The following is a 21,047-nucleotide window of genomic DNA, read 5'->3' on the forward strand; positions in this document are numbered from 1 at the left end:
GTTGTTTCTTATCTGAAATGCTTGGGACCAGAAGTATTTCAGATTTTGAATTTTTTTTTTTTTAATTTGGGAATATTTGTGGTACACCAGTTGAGCATCCCAAATCTGAAAATCTGAAATCCAAAATGGCCCACTGAGCATTTCCTTTGAGTGTCATAGTGACGCTCAAAAAGTTTCAGACTTTGGAGCATTTTGAATTTCAGATTTTAGGGTTTGGGATGCTCAACATATAGCAGTATCCTTGATTTGGGAAATAGTAATTATGAAGGGTGTATTTATTTTATATTTTATTTTGATTTAAGTTATTTATTGAGATGTTGCTGGATGTATGCCAATGAATATGACAGAGGTCCTCTTTTTTATGGCCAAGACAGAAAATATTTTACGCTTTATAGGCTACGTGTGCTCCATCAGATTTTCCTCATGGGCTGGATTTAGCCCATCACCATTTTTTAACTCTTGCTTTAGACTATAGTCAGAAAAGCTATTGGCAAATTTTAGCAGTTAGAGTTACATGTCCTGATTTCTGTATTCAAAATGGCACTAAAATAATAGACTAAGGGCAGACAAGACAGAAGCAGAAGAGTTATTAGGTTGTTGCCTAATGTTAGATTCCTAAGTTTTTGGCTTATTTAACTGGGGCCATTTATAAGAATGGAAGGCTGGGAGAAAACTGATCTGGGAGGGAAAATACATTAATAAGTTCAGTTTTGAAGATGTTAACTTATAGATTCCTAAATGTAATTGTCAGTTAGAGTTTAGGAGGCATCCATCACACACACACACACACACACACACACACACACACACACAGATAGGAGTCCATCACACACACACACTCTTAGATAGGTAGGTAGTTAGGTAGGTAGGTAGCTAGCTAGTTAGCTAGCTAGCTAGCTAGATAGATAGATAGATAGATAGATAGATAGATAGATAGATAGAAATATACATTAGCATATAGGTGACACCTCAAGCCATGGGATTGTATGATATTTCCTAGGGAGAACAGAGGGCTATAAAGTAAGTCAAAGGGGTAGTCCAACATTCAGAAATGATGTAGCAGAAGAGAAACCAGCTGAGGAGCCTAGAAAGCTTAAGAGTGTTTAGTGAGTTAATAAAATTAGAGAAGAGTATCATGGAAGCTAAAAGAGAGTGCAAGCCATGCTGTCAAATAAGATAAATATGTAGAAAAAAACAATGGACAGGGCATTATGGATTCTAACAAGAGTAGTTTCACTGGAATAGTATGGGGTAAAAACTATATTGCAGTTTTGCTCTGAAGACCAGCAGAGAAATGGTGCTGTAGCAAAGAGAATGAAGTGATCAAGGGAGCATTTGCTTGATGATAGAATGATTCGGTAGAGAAGAGGGACTTGACAATGCAAGAGGAGGGGTTCACTTGCATATATTATGGGTTGGCTGTGAAATTCATCTATTTTTGTTTGTTTGTTCATTTGTTTTAGACAGAGTCTCGCTCTGTTGCCCAGGCTGGAGTGCAGTGGCATGATCTTGGCTCACTGCAAGCTCCACCGCCTGGGTTCAAGCGATTCTCCTGCCTCAGCCTCCTGAGTAGCTAGGACTCCACCTCGCCCGGCTAATTTTTTGTATTTTTAGTAGGCACAGGGTTTTACCATGTTAGCCAGAATGGTCTCGGTCTCCTGACCTCATGATCCGCCCACCTCAGCCTCCCAAAGTGGTGGGATTGCAGGTGTGAGCCACTGCACCCGGCCCGAAATTCATGTATTTTAAGGGGCAAACAGGAATTGTCTTGGTTGAAGCAAAGGGAATAAGGAATTTTCTAAATAGACTAAGAGCAAAATCCAAGTGCTTGAGAAAGCACAGCGTACTTGGGGGATGGCAGGCACTTATTTGGGCTGAAATGGAGTTTCCTTTTAAGCTAGCGACAAAAGTGGTTGACTAGATCAAGAAATACCACAGTATTATGCCACAGTGTTTAGAATTTATTCTGAAGACAGGATCCTCTGAAGAATTTAAAACTAGGAAAATAATTTGTTTTTTTGAAACGGAGTCTTGCTCTGTCACCCAGGCTAGAGCGCAGTGGTGCCATCTTGGCTCACCACAACCTCCGTCTCCCAGCTTCAAGTGATTCTCCTGCCTCAGCCTCCTGAGTAGATGGAGCTGCAGGGGCCCACCACCATGCCTAGCTAATTTTTGTGTTTTTTTTAGTAGAGATGGAGTTTCACCATGCTGACCAGGCTGATCTTGAACTCTTGACCTCAAGTGATCCGCCCACCTTGGCCTCCCAAAGTGCTGGGATTACAGGCCTGAGCCACCGCACCCAGCGGAAAATAAATTTTGAGCATTTTAAAACATAAGATAAAGGAATGTAGATTTGGAGATTGACAAAACTGGTGGCAGGAGGCGGGGCGCGGTGGCTCACGCCTGTAATCCCAGCACTTTGGGAGGGTAAGGTGGACTGATCACTTGAGGTCAGGAGTTGGAGCTTGGCCAACACGGCAAAATCCCTTCTCTACTAAAAATACAAATATTAACTGGGTGTGGTGGGGCCTGGCTGTAATCCCGGCTACTGGGGAGGCTACAGCAGGAGAATCACTCGAGCCTGGCAGGAGGAGGTGGCAGTGAGCCCAAGTTGTGCCACTGCACTCTAGCCTGGGTGACAGAGTGAGACCCCATCTCAAAAAACAAACACAAAAACTGAAGGCAGGAAAACCAATGAAGAAACTCTCACAATAGTCCGGGTGAGAGATGATAAGGGTCTAACTGAAGACTTTTCAGTAGGTATTAAAGAGGATGATACTGTTTTGACAGCTATTCATGAAGTAAACTCAACAACAAAATACTGATTTCTGATCAGAATCAGGAGTTAGGGAGAACTAAGGTATCAAACACGAGTCAGGTTTTTTTGTGCTTTTTTGTTGTTGTTGTTGCTTTAGAGGCCAGAGATACGGGGAATACAGGATTAGGTGAGGTTGATTATTCCTTTTGTTTTGGATGTTTATAACATCACCTTTGTGATGATCCATTGAAGATGTGTAGTGGTCAGATATATAGATCTGGAATATAAATTCGGTGCCTGGCTTGGAAATAATTACTTGAGCAAGGCACCAACATGAAATCCCAGTGGTCAGTGAGCTTCTCAGTGAGAATGAATTAAGAGAGAGGAAAAAAAAACTCTTAATGATAGCTTGACCAAAAAAAAAAAAATTTATGAGGCAGCAGTTTCAAACTATAGCATAACAGTCTTTGTGGATACAACCATTTCAAAAAAATCTCAACCCTATTTTGTGTTCTGTTATTGTTGTTTTGAGATAGGGCCTCTCTCTGTTGTCCAAGCTGTAGTGCGGTGGCAAGATTATGGCTCACTGCGGCCTCAATCTCCTGGGCTCAAGCAATCCTCATACCTCAGCCTCTGAAGTAGTTGGGACTAGAGGCACACACCACCACATGCAGCTAATTTTAAAAAATTGTTTTGTAGAGATGAGGTCTCACATTGTTGCCCAGGCTGGTCTCGAACTCCTGGGCTCAAGTAAGCCTCTCATCTTGGCCTCCCGAAGTGCTGGAATTATAGGCGTGAGCCCCTGTGCCTGGTCCCTTTATTCATTGTTAGTCTGTTTCTTTTAAGTGTCTTTGAAATATGTTTATTATTGAAACTGAAAGTTTTTCTTTATGACAAATTTGAAAATTGAACATGTAATTGATCTTTTCTCTTTATTAAGATTGAAGAGTTGGAGGAGAAACTTAATGATGCACTTCACCAGAAGCAGCTACTAACATTGAGATTAGACAACCAATTGGCTTTTCAACAGAAAGATGCCAGGTAAGAAACGTTTTTTTAAAAAAACAATATCTAGTTAGCAATTAAAAGTAATTTTATTGCCTGTTCATGTTTGTGATTGTAAGCTAAAATAGAGAAATTTTAAGTCAGAGATAGCAATAATTTTTACACCTAGACCACAAAAAAAGTAGGATACTTGATACAATACATAAAATACAGAAAGTCAAAACTGAACATTCATTCAACAAACAATTGGTCAGTATAAACCATATATGATAAAGGAAGCTCTCTGAACTGACCACCATTAACCTTTCTTCTTTTACTCAACATACTGATTGATTCTCATGGCCCTTTGGACTTTCCTGGCTTGAAGTACTTTCTCTTATTCCTGCATACTTTCTATAGCTCAGTTATGGGCCTATCAAGCTTAAATATGCCTATGGCAATTATGTAATGTAATTAAAAATTATATAAACAATCAAATTCTTTGGAAAGGTTCAATAAAAGGAACTAAAAAAATTATGAAATTAAATATAAGCAACACAAGTTTTAAGATTGAGAGCAAATATCAAATCCACAGAAGATACCTTCACTAGTTTCTTCCTAAGTGTCTTTTAGGATCTCATGCCGTTGTAAAGAAATTGAACTTGGATTACACAAAATCAAAGCATACCTCTGTATTCAAAATATCTGGATCCTATATAAAAATGTGAATGTTTAGTTCTATGTTTTAGTTACAGGTAAATGTGTAAAATAGGTATATTTTCCCTTTTTAAGATTTTACTGGCTGGGCGCGGTGGCTCAAGCCTGTAATCTCAGCACTTTGGGAGGCCGAGACGGGCGGATCACGAGGTCAGGAGATAGAGACCATCCTGCCTAACACGGTGAAACCCCGTCTCTACTAAAACTACAAAAAACTAGCCGGGCGAGGTGGCGGCGCCTGTAGTCCCAGCTACTCGGGAGGCTGAGGCAGGAGAATGGCGTGAACCCGGGAGGCGGAGCTTGCAGTGAGCTGAGATCCGGCCACAGCACTCCAGCCTGGGTGACAGAGCGAGACTCCGTCTCAAAAAAAAAAAAAAAAAGATTTTACTAAACTGATATTGTAAAAAATTATCAGACCTTTTTATCAGCCACTATTACATTAGATTAGTGGACCTCAAACTTTAGCATGTGTCAGAAACACTTGGAGGGCTTGTTAAAAAAGACTACTGGATCCCACCCTCAGTTTCTGATTTGGGAGGGGTCATGAAAATTTGCGTTTTTACCGGGTTCCCAGGTGATGCGGATGCTGCTGGTCAAGGAACAATACTTTGAGAACCACCGCATTCGATTATGGGTCTTCTACTCTAATTCTATAAGACACCTATCAGATTTAGTGATGCTGTTGAGAGGGCGGTTAGGAGTCTATTGTAATAAGATATCTGATGGTGGTAAAAAAAAAAAAAAAAAAAAAAATTGGATTCTGAATATATTTTGGAGGCAGAGCTGATGGATTCAATGTGGGGCTTAAGAGAAAAGGGGAGTCAAGGATTACATCAAAATTTTGGCCTGAACAAATGAAAAGTGGAATTTCTGTCAGCTAAGAAGGAGGAAATCATGGTAGAAAAGTTTTTGTGAGTAAAAAGCAGGAGTTCAGTTTGGGACATGTTAAGTTAGAGTTTTCTTGTTAGAAATCCATGTGGAGGTATATGAAAAGTCTGGTCTAGAGGTACAAATCTGGGGATCATTAGGGTATAGACAGTATTCAAGTCATGAGACTAGATGAATTCCCCAAGGAGGAGTGCATACAGACAGAGAAGAGGACCAAGTACTCCAACATTAAGACAGAGCAGAAAAGGAGACTGAGAAGGAACCACAGTAAAATAGAAGAAAAATGAACAGTATGGTGTCTTGGAAGCTAAGTGATGAAAATGTATCAAGGAAAGAAAAATAAATTGTGTCAAACTCTATCATTAGATCATGGATGAAAAGAGCTAAGAACTGATCATTTGCAATTTAGATGTCATTGTGATTTCATTAGAGACAGTAAAATTATGATCATCATGGGTTTAAGAGGAAAGGATTTGGAGACAATAAGTATAGACAACTTTTGAGCAAGTTTGCTCCAAGGGGTGGCTAACAAAGGGGAAAGTCCAATGAGGTCAAGAGTTGTGGTTTTGTTTGTTCATTTGTTTTAAGATTGAAATAACAGCATGTTTGTCTGTTAATGGGATTGATACAGTAGGGAAGGTAGGGAAGGGGAAAATCAATGATGTGATTTGGCTGTGTCCCCACCCAAATCTCATCTTGAATTAGAGCTCCCATAATTCCTACATGTCATGGGAGGGACCTGATGGGAGGTAATTGAATCATGGAGGTGGTCTTTCCCATGCTGTTCTCATGATAGTGAATAAGTCTCACAAGATCTGATGGTTTTATAAATGGGAGTGCCCCTGCACAAGCACTCTTGTCTGCCAACATGTAAGACGTGCCTTTGCTTCTCCTTTGCCTTCCACCATGATTGTGAGGTGTCCCCTGCCGTGTGGAACTCTGATTCCATTAAACCTCTTTCCTTTATAAATTACCCAGTCTTGGGAATGTCTTTATTAGCAGCATGAGAACGGACTAATAATATCAGATTGTCCCTTCATGATCACAGTCTTTCAGTAGACAACTAACAATAATGTCTGCTACATGTATTCTTTGAGAATGATGAGTATGTGCAGATTACTGTTTTCATTACCTTATTGGTTGAGTGAATACTTTATGGTGGTTCAGTGTTACCGTCTTAAAGAGGTATCCTTGAAGTATCAGGATAAAAGGGAAATGAAAATTAGTAAGTAGAGTCCTTGATGTTTAACATTAAACCTTAAGCAGAAGAAATGCATAATTTTATGATTTGAATTTCTAAAGTTATTCTTTAAGAATATCAATGATCTGTTTAATAATTTATATGGCTACACATTTAATAATTAGTATGGAATTGTCCTTTCATATTTAACTGGTTACTATGAGTAAGCATTTTGCTAGAGTAAGTAAATAATACTGTTAGGCTTCTCATTTCCTAATTTTATGTTGATATAAATTGGAAACTGAGAGAAAATTAAATCTCAAAGACTTTTTCAAAGCCTGCTATAAATTCTCTTCTAATGTAGCAAATATCAAGAATTAATGAAACAAGAAATGGAAACCATTTTATTGAGACAGAAACAACTGGAAGAGACAAATCTTCAGCTAAGAGAAAAAGCTGGAGATGTTCGTCGAAACCTGCGTGACTTTGAGTTGACAGAAGACCAATATATTAAATTAAAAGCTTTTCCTGAAGATCAGCTTTCTATTCCTGAATATGTATCTGTAAGTATCATATCCATTTTTAACTACAGCATATATTTTCAGACTAAAATTTACCATTTATGTAGTAGCAATTACTTTTGAAGTACCCAATTGATACATTATTTTATGGCTATGGATGGTGAATGGTCTTGAGATCCAAATTTTAAAGGATCATGACCATTGATCTCCAAACTCAAGCATAAATAGGTTTCTGAAGTTAATGACTGCATAGTCCATAGAAATGAATTATCATGAACTGGTGGTTTCTTACATTCTCAAAATGAAAAATTATAAACCACAGAGTAGTTATTGCCAGAGGTTGGTTGGGGTTAGTGGGAGAGAGGAGTTGGCGTGATTATAAAGGGATAGGATGAGAAAGAACTTTGTGGTGAGAGATTGGCTCAAGATCTTGATTGCAGTGCTGGTTACACAAATCTGAAATAGCTAAGATTAATCAATGGCAGTGGTCTCAAATATTTTGGTGTCAGCATTCATTTACACTCTAAAAATTATTGAGGACCCCAATGAGTGTTTGTTTATATGAGCTGTGTCTATTAATATTTACCATACTAGAATTTTAAACTAATAAATTTTTTAAACACAAGAATATATAAGTACACAATTCCATTGGCCTTAAGAGTGATAATGTCATCATATATCATGTAGCCACTGGCAAGCTCCACTGAACAGTCATGAGAGAATGAAAATGAAACGGGGAAAAAATCTTAATAATTACTAGGAAAGTTGTTTTGATCTTGTGAATTCCCTGATCTCAGAGTGGCGGGTGGGCCAGAGTCCAGAAGTCCCAAAACCATATATTGAGAACTGCTGCTTTTTAATATATAGATGTCATTTTACCCTAAAAGGCTTGAATTTTTTCATCTGTAAAAAGGATTAATAATAACAGTGCCTTTCTATTGGGGATAATTGTAAAGACTATGACTGTGTATGTAAAATGTTTATGAGCATAGTGCTTAGAAGATAGTAAACACATAAAAATGTTACCTATTGTTTTTCCTCTAGTGGTGGTTGCTATTCTTGGTTCTCATTGGGAAAAGATTTTCAGATTAGTGATGTCTGATAAAATGAAGTTCCTTTTTTGTTCAGCTGTTTTTTTTCTTTTAAGGCTCAAATACCGTTTTCTGTCCAAAGTGCACTATCCAAAACAAATACCTCAAATTCTCTTTTTGAGGCTTCATTTACAGTAGATATAAAGTATCACACTGGTGGCAGTTACACATATTTTTGCTGTTTGTTTTCTTAACATTCCTTCTTACATGTTTTCTTTTCACAAACAATATTATCGTTAACTAATTTAATTATATGCAGATTCTTTTTGTTGAAGGCTAATATTAAGATTTGCCTCTTACCAAATAATGGTATTCTTGTAATACAGTCATATGTTAAGGAGTTTCGGACTGTAAATAAAGCTTTGCCAAGAGCCTGGGATGAAAATAAAGAAAACAGTTTACCTCTTCATCAAGTATTTATTGAGTGCTTATCATATTTTTAGGCACTGGAAATAGAGCACTGTATAAACCAGACAGAAATCCCTGCCCTCATGAAGCTTATGTCGAAGCGGAGCAACACAGCCAATAACTTAAAAGTTAAATATGTAGAATATCTGTTTGTCAAAGGTGCTATAGAGAAAAGAGCATGGGTGAGAAATAGGGAGTGCTACTTTAAATTTGGTAGGGAAATCAGGGAGGGCTTTACTAGCAAGGTGATATTTGATCAGAGACCTATAGGGAGACAAGGCATGAGCCATACATTTATATGGGGGAAGAACTTCTCTAGCAGAAGAAACAGCAAGAGCAAGACTCCTGAATATTTGTGATATGTTCCGGAAGTTTACAAGCAGATAGTGTGGAGTGAGCAGTAGTAGATGAGTAGTAATGGAGTGTCAGTAGAAGGGAGGAAGGACTGTCAAAGATAGGAAGTTATAAATCATCTGGCCCTTGAGGGAAGTTAATTGAACATTAAAGCTTGATAGGAAGTATTAGTGGCTAGGTTCCATTAATGACTGTCTTGTTGTAGTTTTGTAAGCATGTCTCTTTATTACTGATAAGTGAGAGCACTACAAATTAGCAAATTTTAATCGTAATTTGGACTTAAGACTGCTTATTAATTTAATTTCTTTTTCAAGGTTCGGTTCTATGAACTAGTGAATCCATTAAGAAAGGAAATCTGTGAACTACAAGTGAAAAAGAATATCCTAGCAGAAGAATTAAGTACAAACAAAAGCCAGCTGAAGCAGCTGACAGAGGTTTGTATGGTTTTGATTGCTGGTGGGAAGAAGCTTCAGCTTTTTCTATAGAGTCCCTCAAGATTTGTGATAAGGAATATAAAAGTCAGTGATTGAAAAATGGGACTATGGGATGGTGACTGCTACAGTTCTTCTTAAGTAATGGGAAGGAGGTTAAATTGGAAGTAGTCATCTTAAAAATTGACAAGACAAGTCTATGATATTGACGTATCCCATTGTTGAGCTTTTATTGTTGCAAGTCATTTTTATAATCAGCTGCTTTTGAAATCCTAATATGGGCTATACTTGAAAATTGCTGTATATACTCAGATGATGCATATGCACGTAAGTATTTAATAATTTGTCTCTATTTTTAACATCACTTTGTCAGGAAATTTAGGCAAGAAACGAAATGTAGGCCAATGTATGCAGGGGATCTCTTGCAGGTGCCGTAAGAAAGAAAAAAAAGAGAATACTTTTACTTTGAACTAAAGTGCCTCATAGGTTCTGGTTTGACTAAGACAGCTGCCATTATTCTTGTGAATAAATATTAATAGCACCCCTTTATTTTCAAAAGTATCTCAGCCTAGACAATGAATATAGTAATCATAAATCAACATGTATATAGAAGAGTGGACTAATCATTAACTTGATTATATTATTGACCAGATATCCTAGATTACTCTTGTATTTATAGTCTGCTAGCAAAAAAATAATGGTAGATTGATTCATTCTACCATGTAACAGTTGGAAATGGGTGGCTGTTTTTCTTCAAAGATTTCATTCTTCTAAAAGGAAAACACTTGTAGTTTACAAATGGGGTCTGCTGTAGTTCTTCATTACAAGTTAGCCTTGTTTACTTGTGTGGCTTCTTTGTCAAGTGCAGTTAACTCTCATAATATTTATTCTGAGCATGTGTACTGATACTAGCATTAACCTCAGTGATGTGCATGATGCTGTGCTAGGTGCCTGCAGTAAACCCAAGAGAGGCAATGCTTGCCCTTCTAGAGTTTACTTTCTAGCAGGTTAGAATTAGAACGTTAGATGATACTTTGACACTCTCATTTACTGTGTGACCATAACCAGGTTAGGTAATGTTAACTGTTCTATCAAATGGAGAAAATAATACTGTTTGTTCATTTATTTAATTGCATTACCTATGTTTCCCTTTCAGAGTAAAAATGTGATTTTAGCAAAGTTGCATACAAGCATTTGTGTCCTATTTTAAGGGCAGTTTTTATCAATGATATTATTCGGAAATAGATAATTATAATTTAATTTGTATTTTTAATGCTCTACTTTGCTGCACTATTAGTCCTAGAGAGAATTTACTTAAATCTTGCCATAGAATCAATATTACAGACAAAACAAGAAGGCTCAGCTTCCTTCCTCTCCTCTGAGGAGCAGTGACATCAGCAGGAACAATTAGAGGGGCAGATGTGCCCCCACTCCAAACTTCAGTTGTTTTCTTTTCTTCTCTTAGCATGTCATATTGTGCAGGTAAACTGTTTTGCACATTTAGAAAGATAATTCAATTTTTAAAAAAAATTCAACTGTAGTCAAAATAGTAGAGAACAGAGAAGGCCTCAGTTTGGCCACTTTCTAATTTTGCAGCCTTGGGCAAATCATTTATACTCTATTGCAGGATGGTTTTGGTGGTACAGGGGTTACTGGGGAAGAGGCAGTTAGACAAGGTTTTAGAGTTGGTTCTACACACCTTATAGTACCTCAGCATCCCTCAAGGACTTCTTATTGTGTAGTAGGAGGGCTGGAGGAGCTCCCTATCCTTGTTTTATCAAGCCACCCTTTTTAAAATAACTTTAATAGTTGGGACTTCTCAGCGTGATTTCTCTTGAACACAGATAACTCAGACCATTCTTAGAGTTTGTGGTTTTTCTGCTGTGTCAAGGACCTGTTACAGGTCAACTTGCCAAACACTAGGAAAAAAGTAAATATTTTAAATAAAATATTATTAAATAAAAGCAAAGCCAGTATCATTAAACAGCTTTATTTATTTATTTAAACAGGAGTCTTGCTCTGTCACCCCAGCTGGAGTGCAGTGGTGCCATCTCTGCTCATTGCAACCTCCACCTCCTGGGTTCAAGTGATTCTTGTGCTTCAGCCTCCCAAGTAGCTGGGCTTACAGGCATGCGTCACCACACCTGGCTAATTTATGTATTTTTAGTAGAGATAGAATTTCGCCATTTTGGCCAGACAGGTCTGGAACTCCTGGCCTCAAGAGATCCACCGCCTCAAGAGATTGGCCTCCCAAAGTGCTGGGATTACAGGCTTAAGCCACCGCACCTGGCCAAACAGGATGTAGTAAACAATAAATAGTAGTACTCAATATTAAAATAAATGTCACATATTCTGGAGTTTATTTTTTGAAATGATTCATTAAATTATTTACTACTATTTATTTGAGGAATTAAAAGACAGTTTCTCATCTCTGCAACATAACAATTAAAAGAAAAATTCAACTGTAGTCAAAATAGTAGAGAACACAGTCCTGTCTGTCTCCCATCTTAACAGCTTCTCTCTCCGTAAAATAGGGATGATAACACGTAACACCTACCACACGTCATTATTATAAAGAATGAAATTCTTTCAATAAATGTGTATCCTGCATTTACTATATGGCATGCATTATTCTTGGTACTTAGGATACCTCGTTAAACAAAGCAGTAATCCCTGCTATCATGGAGTTTATATTTTTAAAGGATATCTGTGAGATGTGTATTGTATTTTAAAAGGGAAAGCAAACAATAGCAAATCATATAGTGTGGCAGAAGTTGATAACTCCAATAGAAAAAAGAAAAAATAGTTCAAGATAAGGTGAATTGAGTGCTATATATGGAGAGCAGGGAAGAGAGCATTGTCAGAATTGTATAAGGTTGGCTAGTACGTCTCATTAAGCAGCTTAGAAGTGTACAAAGCCTTGAGGAAGTGAGAGAGAGAACAAGGCTGTCTTCCTTGAGACAGCTCAGGAAAGAGCTTCTAGATAGCAAGAACAGCCAATGCAAAGGCAAAGGGGTACTTTGGTATTTGTGGAAGAGTGAGGAGCGTAATATGACTGGTATGCTTGAAGGGAGGAGGAGAATAGTTGTAGTTAAGATCAGAGAGATAATGAGTCTGTTGAGGTCATCATACAGACTTTGATTTTAACCTTAAGTGAAATGAAAAGTTGCAGGATTTTGGAAAGAGGTCTGACATAATCTGACTTATACAGTTGACTGTTGAACAACATGGGTTTGAACTATGTAGGTTTATTTACACATTTTTTTTTTCAATAGATACACTGGAAAATTTTTTGGAGGTTTGTGACAATTTGAAAAAACTCACATATGAACTATGTAGCCTAGAAATATAGAAAAAAATTAAGAAAAAGTTATGTAATGAATGCATAAAATATATGTAGGTACTATATTTTGTCATTTACTACCATAAAATTTACACAAATCTATTATCAAAAGTTAAAATTTATCAAAGCATGCACACAAACACACCTTACATGGTGCTATTTTCAGTAGAAACAAATGTAACAAATGTAAAGATGCGGTATTAAATCATAACTGCATAAAATTAACTGTAGTACATACTTTACTACTGTAATAATTTCTTAGCATCCTCCTGGCTATTCTGGTAGACTCAAGGGTTTGGGATATCCGCTTAAAACACTGTATGATGCTAATCATCCCCCCGTGAGCAGTTCTCCAGTAAAATGTGAATCACAATAAAAAGTGATTTCTTGCAGTTCTGGCATATTATTTTTCGTCATGTTTAGTGCGGAACTGTAAGCCTTGGATAACACCATGGGAACCATACGAAGTGTCACCAGTGATGCTGGAAGAGCTCTCAAGCAGCAGAGAAAATTTATGACGTTGTAAGAAAAAGTTAAATTGCTTAAATTGCAGATTGAGGTCTGCACCTGTTGGGTTGCCTGCCATTTTGGACAGACCATTAATCTTGTAAACAGGTTATGTCAAACTTAAAGCATCCATAATACAGTACAGTTCTGTAAATGTATTTTCTGGGGATTTTTAAAAAATTTTATTTCTCTAGCTTTTATTGTAAGAATACAGTATATAATACATATAACATAGGAAATATTTGCTAATAGACTATATTATAGTAAGGCTTCCAGTCAACAGTAGGCTATTAAGTTCTCTCCTGAGAATAGACTGTAGAGCTATAAGGATGGAAACAGAGAAACGTGTTAAGAGGTTGTTGTAATCTAGGTGAGAGATTATTGTGTTTCAGATCCAGGTGGTAGCAAGGGAAGTGGTAGATTCTGGATTTATATTAAAAGTGGAGCCAGTTAAAAAGGTAGAGTCATGAATTGGATGGAGGATGTTAAAGAAAGATAGGGGTCAAATTAACTCTGAAAAATGTTGGTTTGAATAACTGGAAGGATAGATTTCTGTTCAGCTGAGATGGGTAGATTGTGAATGAGGCTGACTTGAGTGCAAAAGAGTGTGGATCTTAGACATGTTGAGTTTGAGAGATCTGTTAGATGTACAGTCAAAGATATGTGGATGTACAGGTGGTGAACTTTAGAAGATAAACATTCAAGAGTCATCAGTATAAAGATGACATTTAAAGCCAAGATGAGATTACCAAAGGAGAGTGAGTGCAGAGAAGAGAAGAGGACCACAGCTTGAGCTTCAGGGCACTTCAACATTGCAATGTGGGAGAGAGAAGGAGGAGTTACCAGTGAAATAGGGAAATTAAGAGAATTTTATGTCCGGGAAATCAAAGGGCAAAAGTTTGTCAAGGAAAAGAGAGTGACCAGCTGTTCCAAATGCTGTTGATAGGTACAGTTAGATGAAGACTAAGAATTGACATTGTGTGTAACAAGGTCATTGAAAACCTTGTCAGGAGTAGTTCTGGAGGAGGGATAGGGTCAACAGTTTGATTACAGTGTTTGAGAGTGAATGGAGGAAATGAATTGGACATAGAGTATAGACAACTCTTTCTGAGTAACACTACTGTGTAGAGGAACAAAGAGAGTTGGCAATTACAGGAAACATGGAGTCAGGGAAGGCTTGTTTTTTTGTTTTTTTTTTGTTTTTTTCCTTAAGATAGGAGAGATCACAACTGATGTATTTAAAATCACATTGTAACCATCAGAATTTTCTCATTGTCCACAACAGTAGGACATTCATGTAATTGTTAACCAACAATGTAGGCAGTACTGTTGGATACCCAGTTATAACTATGTTTAAGGCTCCTCACTTTAGTATCCATGTAATAAAAAGAGTCATGTATATTTGGGGTATTGTCAATAATACATGTTTCTGTAATTATGATATTTGGGGAAACTTAGAATACAGGGGTGTTTGCTGATTGAATTACTCCTGATTAATTCTGTGGGACTTTCTTAATATCTAGATAGTGGTTTAAAAAATAATTTAGTAAAGTGAGATAATTTATCTCTTAATAGCTAGAGTTTTAATTATGTCACAAGAAGTTGAGTTTCTATTTAAAAAAACAACTGAAGAATATATTTATAAGTGGGTAAGGAAGATAGAGAATGTTACGATCACTAGAGGAGGGTTTACAAAAAGATCTAGGTTATTTAAATGGGGCTGGGGGAAGTTGAAGAGGTGATTGGACACTGTCAGGTTACTGAGGTTCAGTTGTCATTAGTGAGAACCATTGTCTCTAGGACTTTTAAAACCCAGCACTTTGGGAGGCCGAGACGGGCGGATCACAAGGTCAGGAGATCGAGACCATCCTGGCTAACACGGTGAAACCCCGTCTCTACTAAAATACAAAAAAACTAGCCGGGCGAGGTGGCGGCGCCTGTAGTCCCAGCTACTCGGGAGGCTGAGGCAGGAGAATGGCGTGAACCCGGGAGGCAGAGCTCGCAGTGAGCTGAGATCTGGCCACTGCACTCCAGCCTGGGTGACAGAGCGAGACTCCGTCTCAAAAAAAAAAAAAACAAAAAAACAAAACAAAACAAAGCAAAACAAAAAAAAACTAATCACAAACCCCTAATTTATGAAAGTGCTAAATGAAATTGTCAGTTTTTCAGTTGAAGGTTTCTGTTTTTTCTCTTGTTACTTGGAATGTTCTTATCTGAGTGTTTTTTACCCAGTGGTATTTCATGTTTCTTTCCTCTTCAGTCTGTGGGCTGTGTATATGTACTTAACTGTTGGCCTGAAGCAGACAATAAAAACACAGAAATGCCCATCATATCCAAAGGAAGTAGCAAGAAAATTTCGACTTTTCTAATGGTGTCATTAATTTTAAGTTTCTTGACCCAAAAGAGTAAATTTTCCTTTTAACTATAGTAGGAGAAAAAGTAATATATTTTCCTCACCCATTGCGAGGTTTATGGCTGAGACCCCAATAATAAAAGAATAACAAGAGAAAAGCATAACAAATTTATATATAAATTTATATGTATAATTTAATATAAATTTTACGTGACATGGGAGCCTTCAGAAATGAAAATTAAAAGACCCAGGGAAAATGTATTTTTGTGGATAGTCATGCATAAGTATGATTGGAAGACAAAAGAGTATGATCTGATGGTAATCAGCTGGGAGAATTTAGCAAGGCTTGTTTGTTCACATTCTTCTTGGCCTCTGTGTGTGACATTCCTTCCCATTGGGTATAGGGTGGGACACCTGTCACCTTAGGGGAGAGGGGAGGGAAAAAGAGAGTGACCTTCCTAGGTTTGATGACCTGCCTCAAGGGAGAAACGGGAAAGGGAAATTTTCATTTCTGTGGCCCACTTCAAGAGAGATGGGTTGGGAGAAGGTCAGGGAGACCCCCCTGTTTCTGCAGTTTTCTTAATTTCCTTCAGGTTAAAATACTCAGTATGCCAGGGTGCCATGTTTCAAGGTGTCTGTTCTAAGTCCTTACAGAGGAATGAATATTTTATTTTGTAGTGAGTAAATTGAAAATATATCCAGTGAAAGTGTGTTCACTGATTCTAAGTTTTCCTAAATTTGACAAATAAAAGGAAGTGTTACGTTGTTCAATAAGCGGTAAGATACACTGCCATAGTAAGTTTTGGGAGAAGGTCCATGATATTGATAGCTGCAACCACTATAAAGTTACTAGTTTTTTTTTTTTTTTTTTTTTTTTTTTGAGTCTGACTCACGCTCTTGTCACCTAGGCTGCAGTGCAGTGGTATAATCACGCCTCACTGCAACCTTTGCTTTGCGGGTTCAAGCGATTCTCCTGCCTCGGCCTCCCGAGTAGCTGGGATTACAGGCGCCCGCCACCACACCCGGCTTTTTTTTTTTTTTTTTTTTTGAGATGGAGTCTTGCTCTGTCGCCCAGGCTGGCGTACAGTGGCGCAGTCTTGGCTCACTGCAAACTCTGCCTCCCAGGTTCACGCCATTCTCCTACCTCAACCTCCTGAGTACCTGGGACGACAGGCACACGCCACCATGCCCGGCTAAGTTTTTGTATTTTTAGTAGAGATGGAGTTTCACCATGTTAGCCTGGATGGTCTCGATCTCCTGACCTCGTGATCCGCCTGCCTCGGCCTCCCAAAGTGTTGGGATTACAGGTGTGAGCCAACATGCCCGGTGTGAAGTTACTAATTTTTAATAAGACGTGATCCACATTTTTCATGTGACATTATTCAAAAGATCTTCATAAAGTGATTCAACAAATATTTTATTCTTCAGCTCATACTTATCTAAGGTTGGATACGTNTTTTTGAGATGGAGTCTTGCTCTGTCGCCCAGGCTGGCGTACAGTGGCGCAGTCTTGGCTCACTGCAAACTCTGCCTCCCAGGTTCACGCCATTCTCCTACCTCAACCTCCTGAGTACCTGGGACGACAGGCACACGCCACCATGCCCGGCTAAGTTTTGTATTTTAGTAGAGATGGAGTTTCACCATGTTAGCCTGGATGGTCTCGATCTCCTGACCTCGTGATCCGCCTGCCTCGGCCTCCCAAAGTGTTGGGATTACAGGTGTGAGCCAACATGCCCGGTGTGAAGTTACTAATTTTAATAAGACGTGATCCACATTTTCATGTGACATTATTCAAAAGATCTTCATAAAGTGATTCAACAAATATTTTATTCTTCAGCTCATACTTATCTAAGGTTGGATACGTTAAGATAAGTGACATTAGTCTTATTAATGACTTTATGTAATTTTAAAGTTGGATACAATATAAGCTTTTGGAAAAAAACATGACTGGATGGTATTCACCCAAGAATTCTAAGGGACTTAAAGGATGAACCTGAAACTGCAGCACATGTGTAATACTATTACCAAATATAGCACTTGAAGTAGGCATAATTGCTTAAAAGCTGGTAAATTGCCTGCCTGACTAGAAACTAAGGACCTCCACATTTACAAACTGATAAAGCACACTTTCATGCTTACTGAGCCTGTGTAATGCATGAAGATTAGGATCAGTGAATACTTAGGCAAGTTAAACCTGCAGGGGAAGGTCAACAGAGTAGTATAAATGGACAAATTATATTTCACCTGTATATAAAGAGAAAATAGAGAACAAATTACATAGACTTTCAAAAAGCCATTGACAGGGTTTTAAATTCTAGTTTTTAAAAATTGGCAGACTTTTAAAAAATTACAGTGAATAATGTAACATTAAATTTACTACTTTAACCATTTTCATGTATACAATTCAGTAGTGTTAAGTATACTCACATTGTGGTGCAGCAGATCTTCAGTACTTTTGTAGGTTGCAACACTGAAAACTGTACCCACTAGACACTAATTCTCCCTCTCCCCTCCCCCTAGTCATTGGTAACCATTTTTTAACTTTGTTTCTATGATTTTGATTAGTTTAGATTCTTCATATGAGTAGGATCCTAGAGTATTTGCCCCTTTGTGATTGGTTTCAATTAGCATAATGTCCTCAAGGTTTATCCATGTTGTAGCATGTGACAGAATTTTCTTTTTTTTTTTTTTTATTGTACTCTAAGTTCTGGGGTACATATGCACAACGGGCAGGTATTGTTACGTAGGTGTACTCCTGCCATGGTGGTTTGCTGCACCCATCAACCCGTCATCTACATTAGGTATTTCCCTTGATGCTATCCCTCCTGTAGCCCCCCACCCATTGACAGGCCCCAGTATGTGATGTTCCCCTCCCTGTGTCCAAGTGTTCTCATTGTTCAACTCCCACTTATGAGTAAGGACATGCGGTGTTTGGTTTTCTGTCCTTGGGATGGTTTGTTGAGAATAATGGTTTCCAGCTTCATCCATGTCCCTGCAAAGGACATGAACTCATCATTTTTTATGGCTGCATAGCATTCCGTGGCATATATGTGCCACATTTTCTTTAGTCTATCATTGATGGGCATATGGGTTGGTACCAAGTCTTTGCTGTTGTGAACAGTGCCGCAGTAAATATACGTGTGGATATGTTTTATAGTAGCATGATTTATAATCCTTTGGGTATATACCCAGTAATGGAATTGCTGGGTCAGGTGGTATTTCTAGTTCTAGATCCTTGAGGAATCACCACACTGTCTTTCACAATTGTCTGTCACAATTAGGTTGAACTAATTTATGCTCTTTTTTTTTTTTCTTCTTTTTTAAGTTTGCATAATACTCCATTGTGTGTATATACCACATTTGCTTTATCCATTCATCTATAAATAGATGTCTGAATTGCTTCTACCTCTTGGGAGAAATGGACAGACTTTGTAAGAAGTGTTATCATGAATTCTCAGGGAATTGTTTTCTCTTTAGTAGTTGAAGGATAAGAGCCAAAAAAAAAAAGAATAAAAAAGAACTAAATGAAAAACAAAAATAGAAGTATTCTTCAGATGTAACTGTTAAGTCCAATCTTATTCATTATTTAACATTTTAATACATTTATTGGGCTGGGCACAGTGGCTCTCGCCTGTAATCTCAGCACTTTGAGTGGCCGAGGTGGGCAGATCCCCTGATGTCAAGAGTTTGAGACTAGCCTGGTTAATATGGTAAAACTCCGTCTCTCCTAAAAATACATAAATTTGTCAGGTGTGGTGGCAAACACGTGTAGTCCCAGCTACTCGGGAGACTGAGGCAGGAGAATCGCTTGATCCCAGGAGGCGGAGGTTGCAGTGAGCCAAGATTGTGCCTCTGCACTCCAACCTAGGCAACAGAGCAAGACTCTGTCTCCAAAAAACAAACAAACAAAAATTTAACACATTTATTGATGAGGAAGCACAAAGTATAATCTCAAGTTTGTAGAGTTTTTCTGAGCAGTGGAACACCAGACTAGTAGGGCAAATTGGAGGGAGATCTCGAAAGGTAAGTGGACGGATTATAAATGAATGTGTTTTCTTTTTAATAACTATCAGTCAGCTTATATTCCCTAAATTAGCATGTTCAAAACTGATCACCTGCCCCAGAGTGTAATTTTTTGCCATTTTATTATAGAAATTTTCAAACATAACTTGAATTTTACAATGACACCAGTACATTTATCACTAAATTTCTGCCATTAACATTTTTATTATATTTGTCTTATCAAATATCTCTCCGTCTATCAATCTGCCAGTCACATTTAATTTTATGAGAAAATGCTGAACTTTTTTTCCATTTGTCAGTAATTTCTTCGTTTTAATTACTGAGTGATGTTACATTGAATGGCTCTAGTTATTTACTGTTTGATGGGCATTTTGAGTTATTTCCAATTCAGAGACTTGACAAACAAAGCTCTGAGAACATTTGAGTATGGTTTTTTGTGTGGACATGTTTTTGTTTCCCTTGAGTAAGTACTTAAGTGTGGAATTTTTTACTTCTAGAATTTCAGTTTGGTTATTTATTATAGCTTTTATTTATCTGCTATTTGTTTACTTATTATGAACATATTTTCCTTTATACCACTGAGAATTGTTAAAATAGGAGCTTTAAAATTCTTGTTTGCTAATTCCAAACACTGGGTCACCTTGGAGTTGATCTCTGTTGATTGCCTTTTCTTTGAGAAATGAGTCACATGTTCCTCTTTCCTCAGATGTCAAGTAACTTAAAATTGTTCAGACCATTAAGTAAATGTAGATGAGAACATTGTGACTATTATGTTGTTGAGACGCTGCATTTTATGTATCTCTAAACAGTGGTGATGTTTTTGTTTTAGCAGGAAATTACTTCGTTGTACTCAAACAGCGTACATACTCTGTCTATTGGGCAGCAGTTCAAATTTCAGTTCAATGTTTTTGGTCTTAGTAGGGCTGCTTAGAGTCTGTCCTACACATGTGTTGTTTAGAGGGTAGCCAGATACTCACGCAGAAATTACCCAAAGAATTCAGTTTCCCGTCTCTGGCTGTCTCTGAAATTTTCTCCTCATTTAGAGCAGCTGCAGTTCCCATAAACTCTTTTGTCTTCTGATTCTCCAACCTAGAAAGACCAAAGATTTTCTGATGCGCCTTGATCCATCCAACCTGGCACAGAATGGGACTGGCCTCAGGCTAAGTGCTACTAAACAAAAACAAAAAATACTAGGAAACTCACCTAAATGCTGAAAATGATAGCAATAATGACAATTCCGTAGTGGTTTACTAAGAGAAACTAAGGTATTTGTTAGGCATATCTCTGAGTTTTGAGACCGGCAATTAAGAAAACAAACTTTCCATTTTACTTTAAAAGTTTATTCTCTACAGAGAGTTCATGAATCTGGAAAAAAAAATCATTCTCAATCTTTCCATTTTACTTTATGGATCTCTTATCCAAAATGGTCTTAATTTTTTTCACCACTTGGTGGCAGTATATGTCCATCTTTTTTTTTTTTTTTTTTTTT

General features: G+C 37.6%; 1 protein-coding gene across 1 annotated transcript in view; it reads left to right on the forward strand.

The window, feature by feature from the left end:
• PIBF1 (progesterone immunomodulatory binding factor 1) overlaps positions 1–21,047 on the forward strand; it is a gene marked incomplete at its 5' end in the record, with an annotated part of 241,996 nt that overhangs the window by 7,687 nt on the left and 213,262 nt on the right. The window contains 3 exons of the mRNA XM_017889428.1: positions 3,699–3,799; positions 6,892–7,090; positions 9,216–9,335. Of these exons, the coding sequence (XP_017744917.1) occupies positions 3,699–3,799; positions 6,892–7,090; positions 9,216–9,335 (420 nt within the window). The remainder of the gene's footprint in view (positions 1–3,698; positions 3,800–6,891; positions 7,091–9,215; positions 9,336–21,047) is intronic.

Source organism: Rhinopithecus bieti, unplaced genomic scaffold (genome assembly GCF_001698545.2).
Source record: "Rhinopithecus bieti isolate Rb0 unplaced genomic scaffold, ASM169854v2 scaffold_17962, whole genome shotgun sequence".
In the NCBI taxonomy this organism is placed as follows: Eukaryota; Metazoa; Chordata; class Mammalia; order Primates; family Cercopithecidae; genus Rhinopithecus; species Rhinopithecus bieti.